Consider the following 13,281-nt stretch of genomic DNA (forward strand, 5'->3'; position numbering starts at 1 on the left):
CGTCTTAGTCTGGTTCAGTAGGCTACACAATCATGAGGAAGGCTGCTGACTTGACAGATGTCCAGAAGACAATCATTGACAAACTCCACAAGAAGGGTAAGCCACAAAAGGTCATTGCTGAAGAAGCTGGCTGTTCAGAGTGCCGTATCCAAGCATATTAATGGAGAGTTGAGTGGAAGGAAAAGTGTGGTTGAAAAAGGTGCACAAGCAACCGGGATTATCCTTGATAGGATTAAGAAAAGGCCATTCATAAATTTGGGGGACATTCACAAGGAGTGGACTGCTGCAGGAGTCAGTGGAGAAAGAGTGGAGAGGCCACAATCAAAGCTGCTTGGGGTCTAGTGTGAAGTTTGCACAATCAGTGATGGTTTGGGGAGCCATGTCATCTGCTGGTGTAGGTCCACTGTGTGTTATCAAGACCAAAGTCAGCGCAGTCGTCTGCCAGGAACTTTTAGAGCACTTCATGCTTCCCTCTGCCAACAAGCTTTTTGGAGATGGAGATTTCATTTTCCAGCAGGACTTGGCACTTATCGACACTGCCAAAAGTACCAATACCTGGTTTAATAACCACAGTATCACTGTGCTACATTGGCTAGCAAACTCTCCTGACCTAAACCCCTTAGAGAATCTGTGGTATTGTCAAGAGGAAGATGAGACACCAGACCCACAAAATGCAGACGAGCTGAAGGCTGCTCTCAAAGCAACCTGGGCTTCTATAACACCTCAGCAGTGCCACAGATTGATGGCCTCCATGCCACGCCACATTGATGCAGTAATTCATGCAAATGGAGCCGCGACCAAGTATTGAGGCATTTACTGTACAGACTTTTCAGTAGGTGCCAACATTTCTGAGTTTAAAATTATTTGCTCACTTGGTCTTATATAATCTAATTTTCTGAGATAATGACTTTTGGGTTTTCAGTGGCCGTAAGCCATTAATCATCAACATTAACGGAAATAAACACTTGACATAAATCACTGTGTGTAATGACTATATAATATACGCGTTTCCCTTTTTCCCTTTTTGTATTGAATTATTGAAATTAAACTTTTTGATATTCTAAGTTATGAAGGTGTGTGTGTGTGTGTGTGTGTGTGTGTGTGTGTGTGTGTTATGAGAAAAATATATATATATATATATATATATATATTTATTATATATATATATTTATTTTTATATATATAATATATAATATATATATATATATTATAATTCGTCTATTATAATAATATAGTATGTGCCACCTACTGTTCTGTCAATCTCTGCACTTCACATTTCGCTTGCCTCCCGCTGCCGAATCTCTTGGATATTCGGGTATGGGTCGCTTGTGTTCCACTCTCATATTAAGGTGATTGAACAGACGCACTGCAACATCCACTTTATCACACGGTGGTAATCAACACGACTACGGCTCTGATTTTTAGACTTGTAGTTTACCAAAGCAGCTTCCTGAAGAAGCAGGTGTGAAACACACATCGTAGTGCAGGGACTCTCTGCCTGGACCCCCTTCATGCACTAATAACTGCTATACATGGTAACCTTTACCTATTAAGACTGTCAACTTGTGCTCATTGTTTTAAATAAATACCTGCATGTTTCCTTGGGTATTTTGGGGGTCTGTACCTTTTACCAGTGGTCTCTTCTTTACATAGCATAACATTTTTATTAAATTTACATTAAAATTATCTTCATTTGATTGAATTTTTCTTTTCCCCTGAAGTTTTTTAATTTGTAACTTGGGCCAGGTTTAGTTAAATATCATAATGTTTAGTTCTAAAAACATAACCCCAACATTTCTAAAACTTTGAAATATAGTTTGTTTCTGTTCTTCATCATTTTCAAGATGTATGCTGTGTGTCAGTGACTGCACACCCCCTTGCTTACATGTGCAGGCCAGCGGCTGATCTGCACTTCCCTAGTCGAGACTAGTCAGTGCTCTGTGAGCTTAACATGCCGGACTCCAGACTGCTAGTATTGCAAACTATCACAAAGCCTTGCATAGGCTGGATTCTGAGAGCAGGACCAAGTTTATAAGGCTAAGTTCACATCACATTGTTGGCTACTAGGGATGATTGAATATCTCAAATATTCGGCTTCACGAACATTTGCGGAATAGGTCGCCGCTATTCGCGAATATTCGATGCGCAATGTAAGTCAATGGGAAACCCGAATAACAACTATTTGGAACTATTCAGGCTTCCCATAACTTACATTGCACATCGAATATTCGCATAGCGGCGACCTATTCGACGGATATTCGCAAAGCTGAATATTTGAGGTATTCGATCATCCCTATTGGCTACCCATCAGTGGTTCTGTCGAGGCTTCCATCTGAAGCCTAGAAAATTGAGATTAAGGCGCATCCTCCGAATGGGCCAGTGATGGAGATGAGGTTAAGGCATATCCACAGACTGAGCCAGTGATGAAAAAGATGGGGATCCTTTGAACCCATTTTCGTCAGTGTCTGCCTTTTTAAGGTGGGTACAAAAAATAAATGTGTTCGACTGCTTTTTTTGCACTTTTTAAAATTGCAGACCCTGCTGAAAATGAGATCCGCAAAGCACAGAATTACTTGTCTGCGCTGATGAGGCCATTGACTTTAAATGCACCAACACCTGAATCTAGTTTTTCAGGGCTTCACATAAAAACCCCCATGGAGCCATTGGTGTGTGTCAATAGCAAGAGGCTACAAACAAGTGTTCATTCAGTATCATCAAACTTATATTATGTTGGGAAGTTAAATATAAAATATATTACAATGTTTTACTTATTGTTTATATAAGAACTAAGCAGTTGATCAGTTGATACTGCCCATCATGAGAAAATTCTCCAAAGGGGGAAAAAATATTGCATCTACTGATCCCAAAATGCTTCAGTTTTGACCTTTTCAGATCAATGAGATGTGGATCAGTGGAGATAAGTAATGCTTGTGTTTGGTTTTTATGCCAGTTTGAGCCTAAAAAAAAGCAAACACCAAAGCGGCTCTTCCAACCTTTTAAGTGATTAATTTTTGAAGCCATATTTTTGTTTCCTTAGATGCAGCCAGTGAATTCTCCTTGGAAGATGCTCTGGAGCCTAGCGTTCATGAAACACTTCACTCTGAACCAGGTATAATTATTAGAAAAGTTTTATATAGTACATGAGAAAATAAATATAGGTCAAATGTATTGAATCGTCATTCTATTTTTTACAAAATACCACATGTACGACATTTCTTAAATGTTCCTCATTTATGGTGGAAGTGTCTGAAGAGAACAAACTTTATTTATATAGTACATGTTTCCATCTTGTCAGTGTATACTCAGTCACAAGTAGAGAAGAGCGAACCCGATATGCAAAGTTTGAGGTCGGTATTGAAAAAAAACCCTTACTGTCAGAGCTTGGTTGCCGTACGCATGCTAACCACTTGATCGAACATCGCTGTGCTGTCAGCCACATGCCGTCTCTGAATGGCTCTCGGGCTAAAAGCAACATTTTTTTTCATTTTTTTTTTTTTTTTTTTTATGTAGTGTGGATGGAGCGCAAAGCTGCCTAATCAGAGACTTCCATTGGGGTTATCTAAAATCTGGCTGAACCCAGAAACCCAAACTTCCTTCTGTCCACTCATCTCTAGTCACAAACTTTTTGTTTTAGAACCATTAGATTACAGGCTATGGTCATCTTTGCACTGACTTTTTGCATTTTGAAAAATAAGTAGCTTCCTAAATAAATTTATATAAATAATATAATATATATCTCTATCTCCCTCTATCTATCTCTATCTCTCGTCTAATATTGTCTGTCTGTAATGGAAATCCCACGTCGCTGATTGGTCGTGCCCGAGACCAATCAGCAACAGGCACAGTCCGGCCGCGAATTGGCGCGGGATTTGAACCACGCTTCGCTGATTCGTTGCACACAGACACCGCCACACACAGAAGCCTCTATATACACCCCAGCAGCCTTTATATACACCCCACAAGCCAAAGCATCTATATACACCCCAGCAGATGCCTCCAGCACACAGTAATAAAAAAACAAAAAAGCGATTATACTCACCTTGCACTTTCTTCTCTTTTCATACTCTGTAGTACTTTCTACCTCCCCTTGCTGGCCCTGCAGGCTGAGAGATGCGGCTGCTTCCTAGTTCCTCCTCGGCATGTCCCGCCCACCTCTCTGCTCAGCTGCTTCCGGATTGGATGTGGGTGTTGCTGAGGGAGTGGTGCAGACTACATTAACTACATACATATTCTAGAATACCCGATGCGCTAGAATCAAGCCACCACCTAGTTTCATATAATTCTACTGTTGTAGAGTCTGTGTAACAATTTCTTTTTGATTTAAAATTGAGAAACCTCCATAAGTGTTTTTTGTTTTTGCACTTGAGAAAAACTGATGAAACTAAGTGAACGAATCAAACACTGATGAAAATCTGATCCAATACGATTTAAAAAAAAATTCTTTTTTTTTTTTTTTCTTTTTCTTATGATAAAAAAATCACTAATGTCTGAAGGAGGCCTTGGGGAATATGCACACAACATCTTTTTCTGGTTGTTATCTGACACATGTTTAGGAGAGGCTCTTTCAAAAGTTAGAGAATTACCTTGTGCACAACAATGTCATAACATGCCGTGCTTACATTTAGTCTTTTTGAGCTTCTGTATACCACTTAAAGCCATGAACCAGCTAAAGGTGACCCAACTGCATTATATATATATATATATATATATATATATATATATATATATATATATATATATATATATATATATATATATATATATATATATATATATATATATATATATATATATATATATATATATATATATGTATATGTGTGTGTTAGGTGTTTGCACATATCCTAGGTGTCAGCACAAGGCAGGACAGATCCTTACTAGGCTGTGGAAGCAGACTGCTGTGCAAGAATGTTCTGAACACACACCTAAGGCCTGTTTCACACGTCACTAAAAACAGACGTTTTTCACTGACTTGTTAAAGACGCCTTTGTCCCTCCATGTGCTGTGATTCACGGCACACGTGGGTTGTCCATGTGCAGTCTGTGATACATGATCCGTACTCCGTGATTGCACATGGCGATAAACTCACCTTCCCGCTCCTGCTGTCCGTGATGCTGAAGTCTCTGACTCTGCTGCATCCGGCCGCCGCTGTGTCACCTCTGCAGCTACTTCGTCGGCTCTTGCTGCATACATGAATATGCATGCCAGTAATGAGCCGGCCAGGAAGAAGCAGCCAGCAGCTGCCGAGCACAGCATCGCTGTAGACGGGTGAGTTGAAAATGCTTTTTATTTTTAATGTACGCTTTTTTTTTTTTTTCTCGTACAAATTTCATCTGTGTTTTTTACTTTTTGGATTTTCCTGTATCTAATGCAATTATTTGGGTTAAATCTGCACATTAAACTCAGCGTACTTGAAGGAGAGATTAACCTGTTGCGGAATTTTAAAAAAACTCACCGTAGCTCAGTTTCCGCAGCGTGAAAAACTTATTGTTAGAATTTACTGGGAAGGACGTACCACTTAAGGAAAATCTGAGGCTAGGTAAGGGTGCTAAATGACTTATTGAGGGTCTAAATCTGAGTAAAGGGAATTAGATTGCAGGCCGACACTTCAAATGTAAAAACTGTGATGGTTGGGTTTATGGAATGTAGTCGACAGTTCCCTTTCAATTATATATTTTTTTTCTGAAAAGCCTAGACATTCGTTTCATCCTCTGTTATTGATTGCCAGACATTAAATAGACCTGTATTAACTGTTTTAACCATCTTAGAAGTAAAAGAAGAGCTAGTGATAGAGGAACGTGTTGGTGTGGACGAGCCCGCAGCTGAAGAGCTGGTTTTTGAAGATCTTTTGGAGCAGGAAGCTGCTGATGATGACCATGAGGAGGAAGAAACATTGAATCCAGAAGATGAACCAGAACCTGTATATGAGCAAGAAGTAGAGGAGACAGAAACTGAGTTTCTGAATGCTCCAAATCCAGACACAGAAGAGCCTGTACCTGGAGACGATGAGGATGAAGCAGAGCAATTAGCTGCTGAAGAACCAGCAGAGCCTGAAGCAGAGGTGGCAGCAGAGGAACCAGAACCGTGGGAGGATGATTTTGCAAATGACCCAGAGACCAACGTTCCAGAAAATCAAGAATCTGAAACTCACGAAGACTTGAAAAACCAACCAGCAGATGAAGCGGTGTTTGATGATGAAGGTATTTACACTTTTTAGTTTTTTGTTTTGTTTTTTTTTTTTTTTTTAAAGAAAAAAAAAAACAAAAAAAACCCCCATACTTACATGGTGATGGTAATGTCATCTTGGAGAATGTTTTATATGCAGTTGGTTATTTTACAGCCATGCCAAGTGGATTTCCTTCATAATAATAATAATAGAATATATACCAGGGGTCGGGAACCTATGGCTCGCGAGCCAGATATGGCTCTTTTGATGGCCGTATCTGGCTCGCAGACAGGGCTCCTACCTGTCTATGGGAAGGATCAGGGCCGGCGCCAGCACCCGGCTACTCAGGGGGGCCCGGTGGCCGCGCTGTCACCGCCCCCCGCCGAGGATCGAGCTTTCAATTGCATCGGCATCACAGGTGCCGATACAATTGAGAGCAATGATGAGAGAGTGAGCGGCGCTCTCTCTCATCATTCTCCCCGCTGTGACTGTCGGCGTTCTTCTGGCAGCTCTGCAGCGAGCGCGGTGACGTCATCACTGCGCGCCTGCTGAGAGGTCAGCGAGCGACAGCAATGGACGATGCGCCGAGGAGACAGGATCAGCGGGGGAACGAGAAGTGAGCCGCCCCTCTACTGACACTGGGCTCCCCTGACTCACAGGCCGGCCACTACACAGCGGCACTAGTACACATAGGGGCCCGGCAGCCGCTCTGCGTCTGTGTAGTGCTGCTGTGTAGTGGCCGAACTGTGAGTCAGGGGAGCCCAGTGTCAGTAGAGGGACCCCTGACCTGGAGAGGCCACCAGCCATGTCTGAGCTGCAGGAGTGCTAGTCCTGACCTGCACAGCAGACGGAATCTCCATCCTGCAGGACCTGCGATGACGTCACGCCCATGTGACTGTGTGGGAGGAGACACAGGATGCCGGGCAGAAAGCAAGAGAACTGAATCCTGAAGGAGATTTGGACACATGACTGGTAATAAGAAAAGAGGGGACATGAGGGTGAGGGGGGCTGCAGGGTGAGGTGCATATGAGGGCTGCAGACTGTGACAGAAGCATGTGAAGGGGTGCAGAGTGTTTGAGAGGGGTAAGTTGGGGTACAGGCAGGGTGAGATATGTGAGCAGGGTGTGTGAGATATGGGGGTGTATTGTGTGTGATATGGGGGGTGCAGGCTGTATGGGAAGCAGGGTATGTGACATATGGGGGTGTAGTGTGTGAGATCTGGGGGGTGCAGGCTGTATGGGAAGCAGTGTGTGTGTGTGTGTGTGGGATATGGGGGGTGCAGGCCGTATGGGGAGCAGTGTGTGTGTGTGTGATATGGGGGGTGCCAGCTGTATGGGAAGCAGTGTGTGAGAGATATGGGGGTGTAGTCTGTATGGGAAGCAGGGTGTGTGAGATATGGGGGTGTAGTGTGTGTGATATGGGGGTGCAGGCTGTATGGGGAGCAGGGTATGCGACATATGGGGGTGTAGTGTGTGGGATATGGGGGGTGCAGGCTGTATGGGGAGCAGTGTGTGTGTGTGATATGGGGGGTGCAAGCTGTATGGGAAGCAGTGTGTGAGAGATATGGGGGTGTAGTCTGTATGGGAAGCAGGGTGTGTGAGATATGGGGGTGTAGTGTGTGATATGGGGGTGCAGGCTGTATGGGGAGCAGGGTATGCGACATATGGGGGTGTAGTGTGTGGGATATGGGGGGTGCAGGCTGTATGGGGAGCAGTGTGTGTGTGTGATATGGGGGGTGCAAGCTGTATGGGAAGCAGGGTGTGAGAGATATGGGGGTGTAGTCTGTATGGGAAGCAGGGTGTGTGAGATATGGGGGTGTAGTGTGTGTGATATGGGGGTGCAGGCTGTATGGGGAGCAGGGTATGCGACATATGGGGGTGTAGTGTGTGGGATATGGGGGGTGCAGGCTGTATGGGGAGCAGTGTGTGTGTGTGATATGGGGGGTGCAGGCTGTATGGGGAGCAGTGTGTGTGTGTGATATGGGGGGGTGCAGGCTGTATGGGAAGCAGGGTGTCTGGGCCACTGACAGATACAATTGCTCCAGCGGTCACTTAGTACACAAAGGAGTGTTCCTCTCTGCTGCACTAAGCCACCGCTGGACCTAAACAATAATTCGCTGTAAAATAATAAAATAGATAATTGACATAACTGACAATGCGTTGTGTGACATGTCCAATATTCCAGCTTCTTTCTTCTGCGAATGCCTCAAAGCTGGCATTCTCTCAACATCAGGTGGGAAGAATGCCAGCTTCCAGTCATGCGCAGGAAAAAGAAGAAGCCAGACTGCTGGACTGATGTCATGCATCGCAAGTTCACAATGGAAGTTATTTATTTGATTTTTTTACTGCTAATTACCATTGTTTCAGTCCAGTTGTGGCTTTATACAGCAGGGAGGAGCATTCCTTGCTGTACTAAGTGAACATTGGAGCGATTGATCTGTCAATGGCCCTTTAAACATATTGTACGGCTCTCGCGGAATTATATTTCAAAATATGTGGCGTTTACGGCTCTCTTAGTCAAAAAGGTTCCTGACCCCTGATATATACTAACATTTCCAGGCATAGGGTGCAGTACTTGCTCATATACAGTTGAAACCGGAGGTTTACATACACACTCTAAAAAGACACATTTGCATGTTTTTCTCATTATCTGACATGAAATCAGAATAAACCTTTTCCGTTTTAGGTCAATTATGAACCAAAATTATTTATATTTGCCAAATACCAGAATAATGAGAGAGAGAATGTTTATTTTAAGGCATTTTTATTACTTTCTGCAAAATCAAAAGTTTTACATAAATTTCATTAGTATTTGGTACCATTGCCCTTACACTGTATGACTTGGGTAAAACATCTTGCACATCCTTCCAAAAGCTTTTCACAATAGTTGGTAGGAATTTGGACCCATTCCTCCTGACAGAACTGGGGAAACTGAGCCATGTTTGTAGGTCGCCTTGCTCGCACCTGACTTTTCAACTTTGCCTATAAATTTTTAATAGGATTGAGATCAGGGCTTTCTGATAGCCACTCCAAAACATTCACTTTGTTATCCTTAAGCCACTTTATAACCAGTTTGGCAGTATGCAGGTCATTGTTCGTTTGGAAGACTCCTTTCCGCTCAAGCTTAAAGTTCCTGGCTGATGTCTTCAGATGTTGCTTCAGTATTGCCACATAATCTTGATGCCGTCTATTTTGTGAAGTGTACCAGTCCCTCCTACAGCAAAACAACCCCACAGCATGATGCTGTTACCCCCGTGTTTCACAGTTGGGATGATGTTCTTATGCTTCAAAGTTTCTCCCTTTTTCCTCCAAACGTAACGATGGTCTTTATGGCCAAACTGTTAATTTTTAGTTTTGTCACACCACAGGACATGTCTCCAAAAATTAAGGTCTTTGTTCCTGGCTTTTTATGTTTCTTTTTGAATAATGGCTTCTTCCTGGTAGAGTGGCCTTTCAGCCCATGTTGATGCAGTTCTTGTTTCACTGTGGATAATGGCACATATCTGACCAAAGCACGTTCATCTCTGGTACAGAAAACTTGTCTCCTGAGTGGTATGATGGCTGGACATTCCCCTGTTGTTGGTACTTGCATATATTTGTTTGTACAGATGAATGAGGCACTTTCAGGTATCTGGAAATTGCACTCAAGGATGAACCAGACTTGTGCAAGTCCACAATTCTCTTCCTGAGATCTTGGCTGATTTCTTTTGATTTTCCCCTGATGCTACACAAAGAAGCAGTGTGTTTCAGGTGTGCATTAAAATACATCCACAGATGTGTCTGATGTTGGCAATAAACTGCATTATATGAGCTGTCCTATATTGTTTAAAAGGTGTTGTCCAGACATATAATATTGATGCACTATCCTTAGGATGGCTGTTCTATATCGGATTGATAGAGATCAGACACTCGGCATCCTCTCAATCACATGTTGGCTCTGGAGGCGCCCGGATGTGAACATTGTATAGAGCAGAATATCCGATGTACATTCAAAGTGTCGAAAACTGCACAACATCTCCTAAATAAGGGCATAGGGGCTTTGTTTTAACTTTACTGATGACCATTAATAACAATTTACACAATTAGCAAAGTGAGTTGTGACGGATATCTCAATTATTGATGAGGCCACATGGCTGCACATCAGGGCCTTTCTGTATATCTGGTACAGCAGAACTTGAAGGACTGCACCACAAGATGTCAGTATTGTTTTCCTAACAAACATTGCCATCCGAGCACATACTGTGCTAGATCAGGCTCTGGTGTATATGTTTATATATATATATTTTTTACTTTCAGTAAATGAATTTAGTCCTCAAGCTGAGCTAGAAGAGGAAGAACCAGCTGAATTAGAAGGTACGGAAGGAGGTGGTTGTCCTATACCACCACCAAATACTAATGGGCATATTGAGGATTAGTAACATTCTTTCATTTTGAATAACTTCCTATTTCCTGGCGTTATGCAGATTTTCCAGAAGCAGATGCAGAGCCTGAACAAGCAGAGGAATCTGTGACAGAAACAGCAGGTAACGGCTTCCTTAACCATTTTACATTATTAACTTCAAACATTTAGTGACATAGTAAACCTGATGTGCTCTAAGCCCACCTTGTGTCATTATTTTGACCTCCTTTATGGTCTGTGTCCTAGAACGCAGTTCCAGAATCTGTCCAGATAAGTGCAGTCAGGAACAGTCTGGTCTGTTGGTCCGTGCTGCTATCCCCAATACAGTGATTTTTGAAAAATGATTGTACTGCTAAGTCCAGCGTTGGTCATTTTGGTTTTAAAACTTTAAGCACACATTCAACTTCATTTGGGCCATTAATTTTCAAGTTAGAGGAACAAGTAAAATTTATATGAAATGTATAAAGGACCTAATGAATAAGTGTGTTTGTGTGTGTGTTTGTCTCTGTGTCTGTGTGTGTGTGTGTGTGTGTGTGTGTGTGTGTGTGTGTGCACGTGCATATACAGGATATCACAAAAGTGAGTACGGTACACTGCTCAAATTTTTGTAAATATTTTATTATCTTTTCATGTGACAACACTGAAGATATGACACTTTGATACACTGTACAGTAGTCAGTGTACAGCTTGTATAACAGGGTAAATTTGGTGCACTCTAAATAAGTCAACACCTAGCCATTAAACTCTAAACCGTTGGCAACAAAATTGAGTAGACCTCTAAGTGAAAATGGCCAAATTTGTGCTCAAAGTGTCAATATTTTATGTGGCCACCATTATTTTCAAGCATTGTCTTAACTCTCTTGGGCATGGAGTTCACTAGAACTTCACAGGAGCCACTGGAATCCCTCTTCCACCTCTCTATGATGACACCATAGAGCTGGTGGGTGTTAAGAGACCTTGCGCTCCTCCAACTTTTGTTTGAAGAAGCCCCACAGATGCTCATTAGGTCTAGAGACATGCTTGACCAGCCTAGCACCTTTACCTGCTTTTTCTTTAGTATGGCAGTGGTTGTCTTAGAGGTGAGTTTGGGATGGTTATCATGTTGGAATACAAAGGAAGGGGATAATGCTCGGTTTCAGTATGTCACAGTACATGGTGGCATTTATGGTTCCCTCAATGAACCCTATGAACCCTGCTCCCTACAGCCGGTAGCACTCAAGCAGTCCAAAACCATGAGACTCTCACCACCAAGCCTAACTGTAGGCAAAACCCACTTGTTTTTGTGCACTCACCTGGTTGCCACCACATACGATTGACACCATCTGAGGCAAATAAGTTCATCTTGGTCTCCTCAGACCACAGGACACTGTTCCAGTAATCCATGTCTTTAGTCTGCTTGTCTTCAGCAAACTGCAGGCTTTTTTTGTTTAGAAGAGGCTTCCATGCAGTTCAATGTGATGCAATGTGCAGTGTATGGTCTGAGCAGTGACCAGTTGACCCTCCACCCCTGTAACCACTGTTATAATGCTGGCAGAACTCATACGTCTATTTTGAAAAGACGTTATCTGGATATGACGTGGAGCACGTGCACTCAACGTCTTTGGTCGACCATGGCGAAGCATGTTCCAAGTGGAACCTGTTTTGTTAAACTGCGATATGGTCCTGGTCATGGTGCTGCAGCTCCGTTTCAGGGTGTTGGAAATCTTCCTATAGCTTAGGCCATCTTTATGTAGAGCAGCAATTCTTTTTCTTCAGATCCTGAGACAATTCTTTGTCATGAGGAGCCATGTTGAACTTCAAGTGACCAGTATGATGCAGTGTGTGAACTATAACCCGAAATTTCACACCTGCTCCCCATTCACACTTTAGACCTTGTAACACTAATTAGTCACATTACACAGGGGATGAAAATGGCTAATTGGGCACAATTTGTTAATTTTCACGTACGTACTCAATTTTGTTGCCAGTAGTTTAGACATTAATGGCTGTGTTGAGTGATTTAGAGGGCACCAACTTTTAGCAGAAATACTGTCACCATGTGGTTGACTGACCACATGACACGCTAAGGCAATTTTTATATTTTTTCACTTGATTAAAACTTTTGAGTATGTTTATTTGCACAAGCATCGAATTAATATCTGTTTTTTCCCATCTAAATCTAGATACAGCTGAAGATAATATAGAGGGTAAGATGGACTTTGTACCCCTGACATACACCTTCTGAGATTTTTCTTGATACATAACTTCTTTTTATACAAGTATTTAGAGAACTGTATCATTCGTTAGTAAAAGGTTGCATATTTAACTCCTATACGATTTTTCTTTTTCTGTTTAGAAAGCTGGATTATCCTGCTTTGTTGGACTGGGAAAGAGGACGCGTTTCGAACGTGTTGTTTTTACTCTGTCTAATTAGACAGATTAAGAACAACATGCACGAAACGCGTCCTTTGTGGGCTGGTGTTGACCCTAAAAATAAAGTTTGTATTTTTCATATAATATTTTTTGGACTGGATTGCTGGAATTCTCTTGGACTCTATGCATTGCCTCTGCAGTATTGGAGGAGCATAGGGCCACTGAAACGGGGCTAATTCGCTAATTTGGGAAGGTTCAGGGCAGCACTGGCAAGCTTTTAAAGTGGCCAGTAACATAGGCAACAGGTAGTACATAATAGAATTAGAAAACATCTGTTTTTGAGTTGCTTGTTTGCAACTTAACCC

At 42.3% G+C, this 13,281-nt stretch overlaps 1 protein-coding gene across 3 annotated transcripts in view; it reads left to right on the top strand.

Annotated features, from left to right (window-relative positions):
• The window catches only part of ASPH (aspartate beta-hydroxylase), a 303,114-nt gene that overhangs the window by 129,193 nt on the left and 160,640 nt on the right, over positions 1-13,281 (top strand). For all 3 annotated transcript variants that reach the window (XM_075353241.1, XM_075353243.1, XM_075353242.1), the window contains 5 exons: positions 3,038-3,109; positions 5,769-6,200; positions 10,462-10,518; positions 10,629-10,688; positions 12,727-12,750. In XM_075353241.1, the coding sequence (XP_075209356.1) occupies positions 3,038-3,109; positions 5,769-6,200; positions 10,462-10,518; positions 10,629-10,688; positions 12,727-12,750 (645 nt within the window). The remainder of the gene's footprint in view (positions 1-3,037; positions 3,110-5,768; positions 6,201-10,461; positions 10,519-10,628; positions 10,689-12,726; positions 12,751-13,281) is intronic.

This window comes from Anomaloglossus baeobatrachus, chromosome 6, assembly GCF_048569485.1.
Source record: "Anomaloglossus baeobatrachus isolate aAnoBae1 chromosome 6, aAnoBae1.hap1, whole genome shotgun sequence".
NCBI lineage: Eukaryota > Metazoa > Chordata > Amphibia > Anura > Aromobatidae > Anomaloglossus > Anomaloglossus baeobatrachus.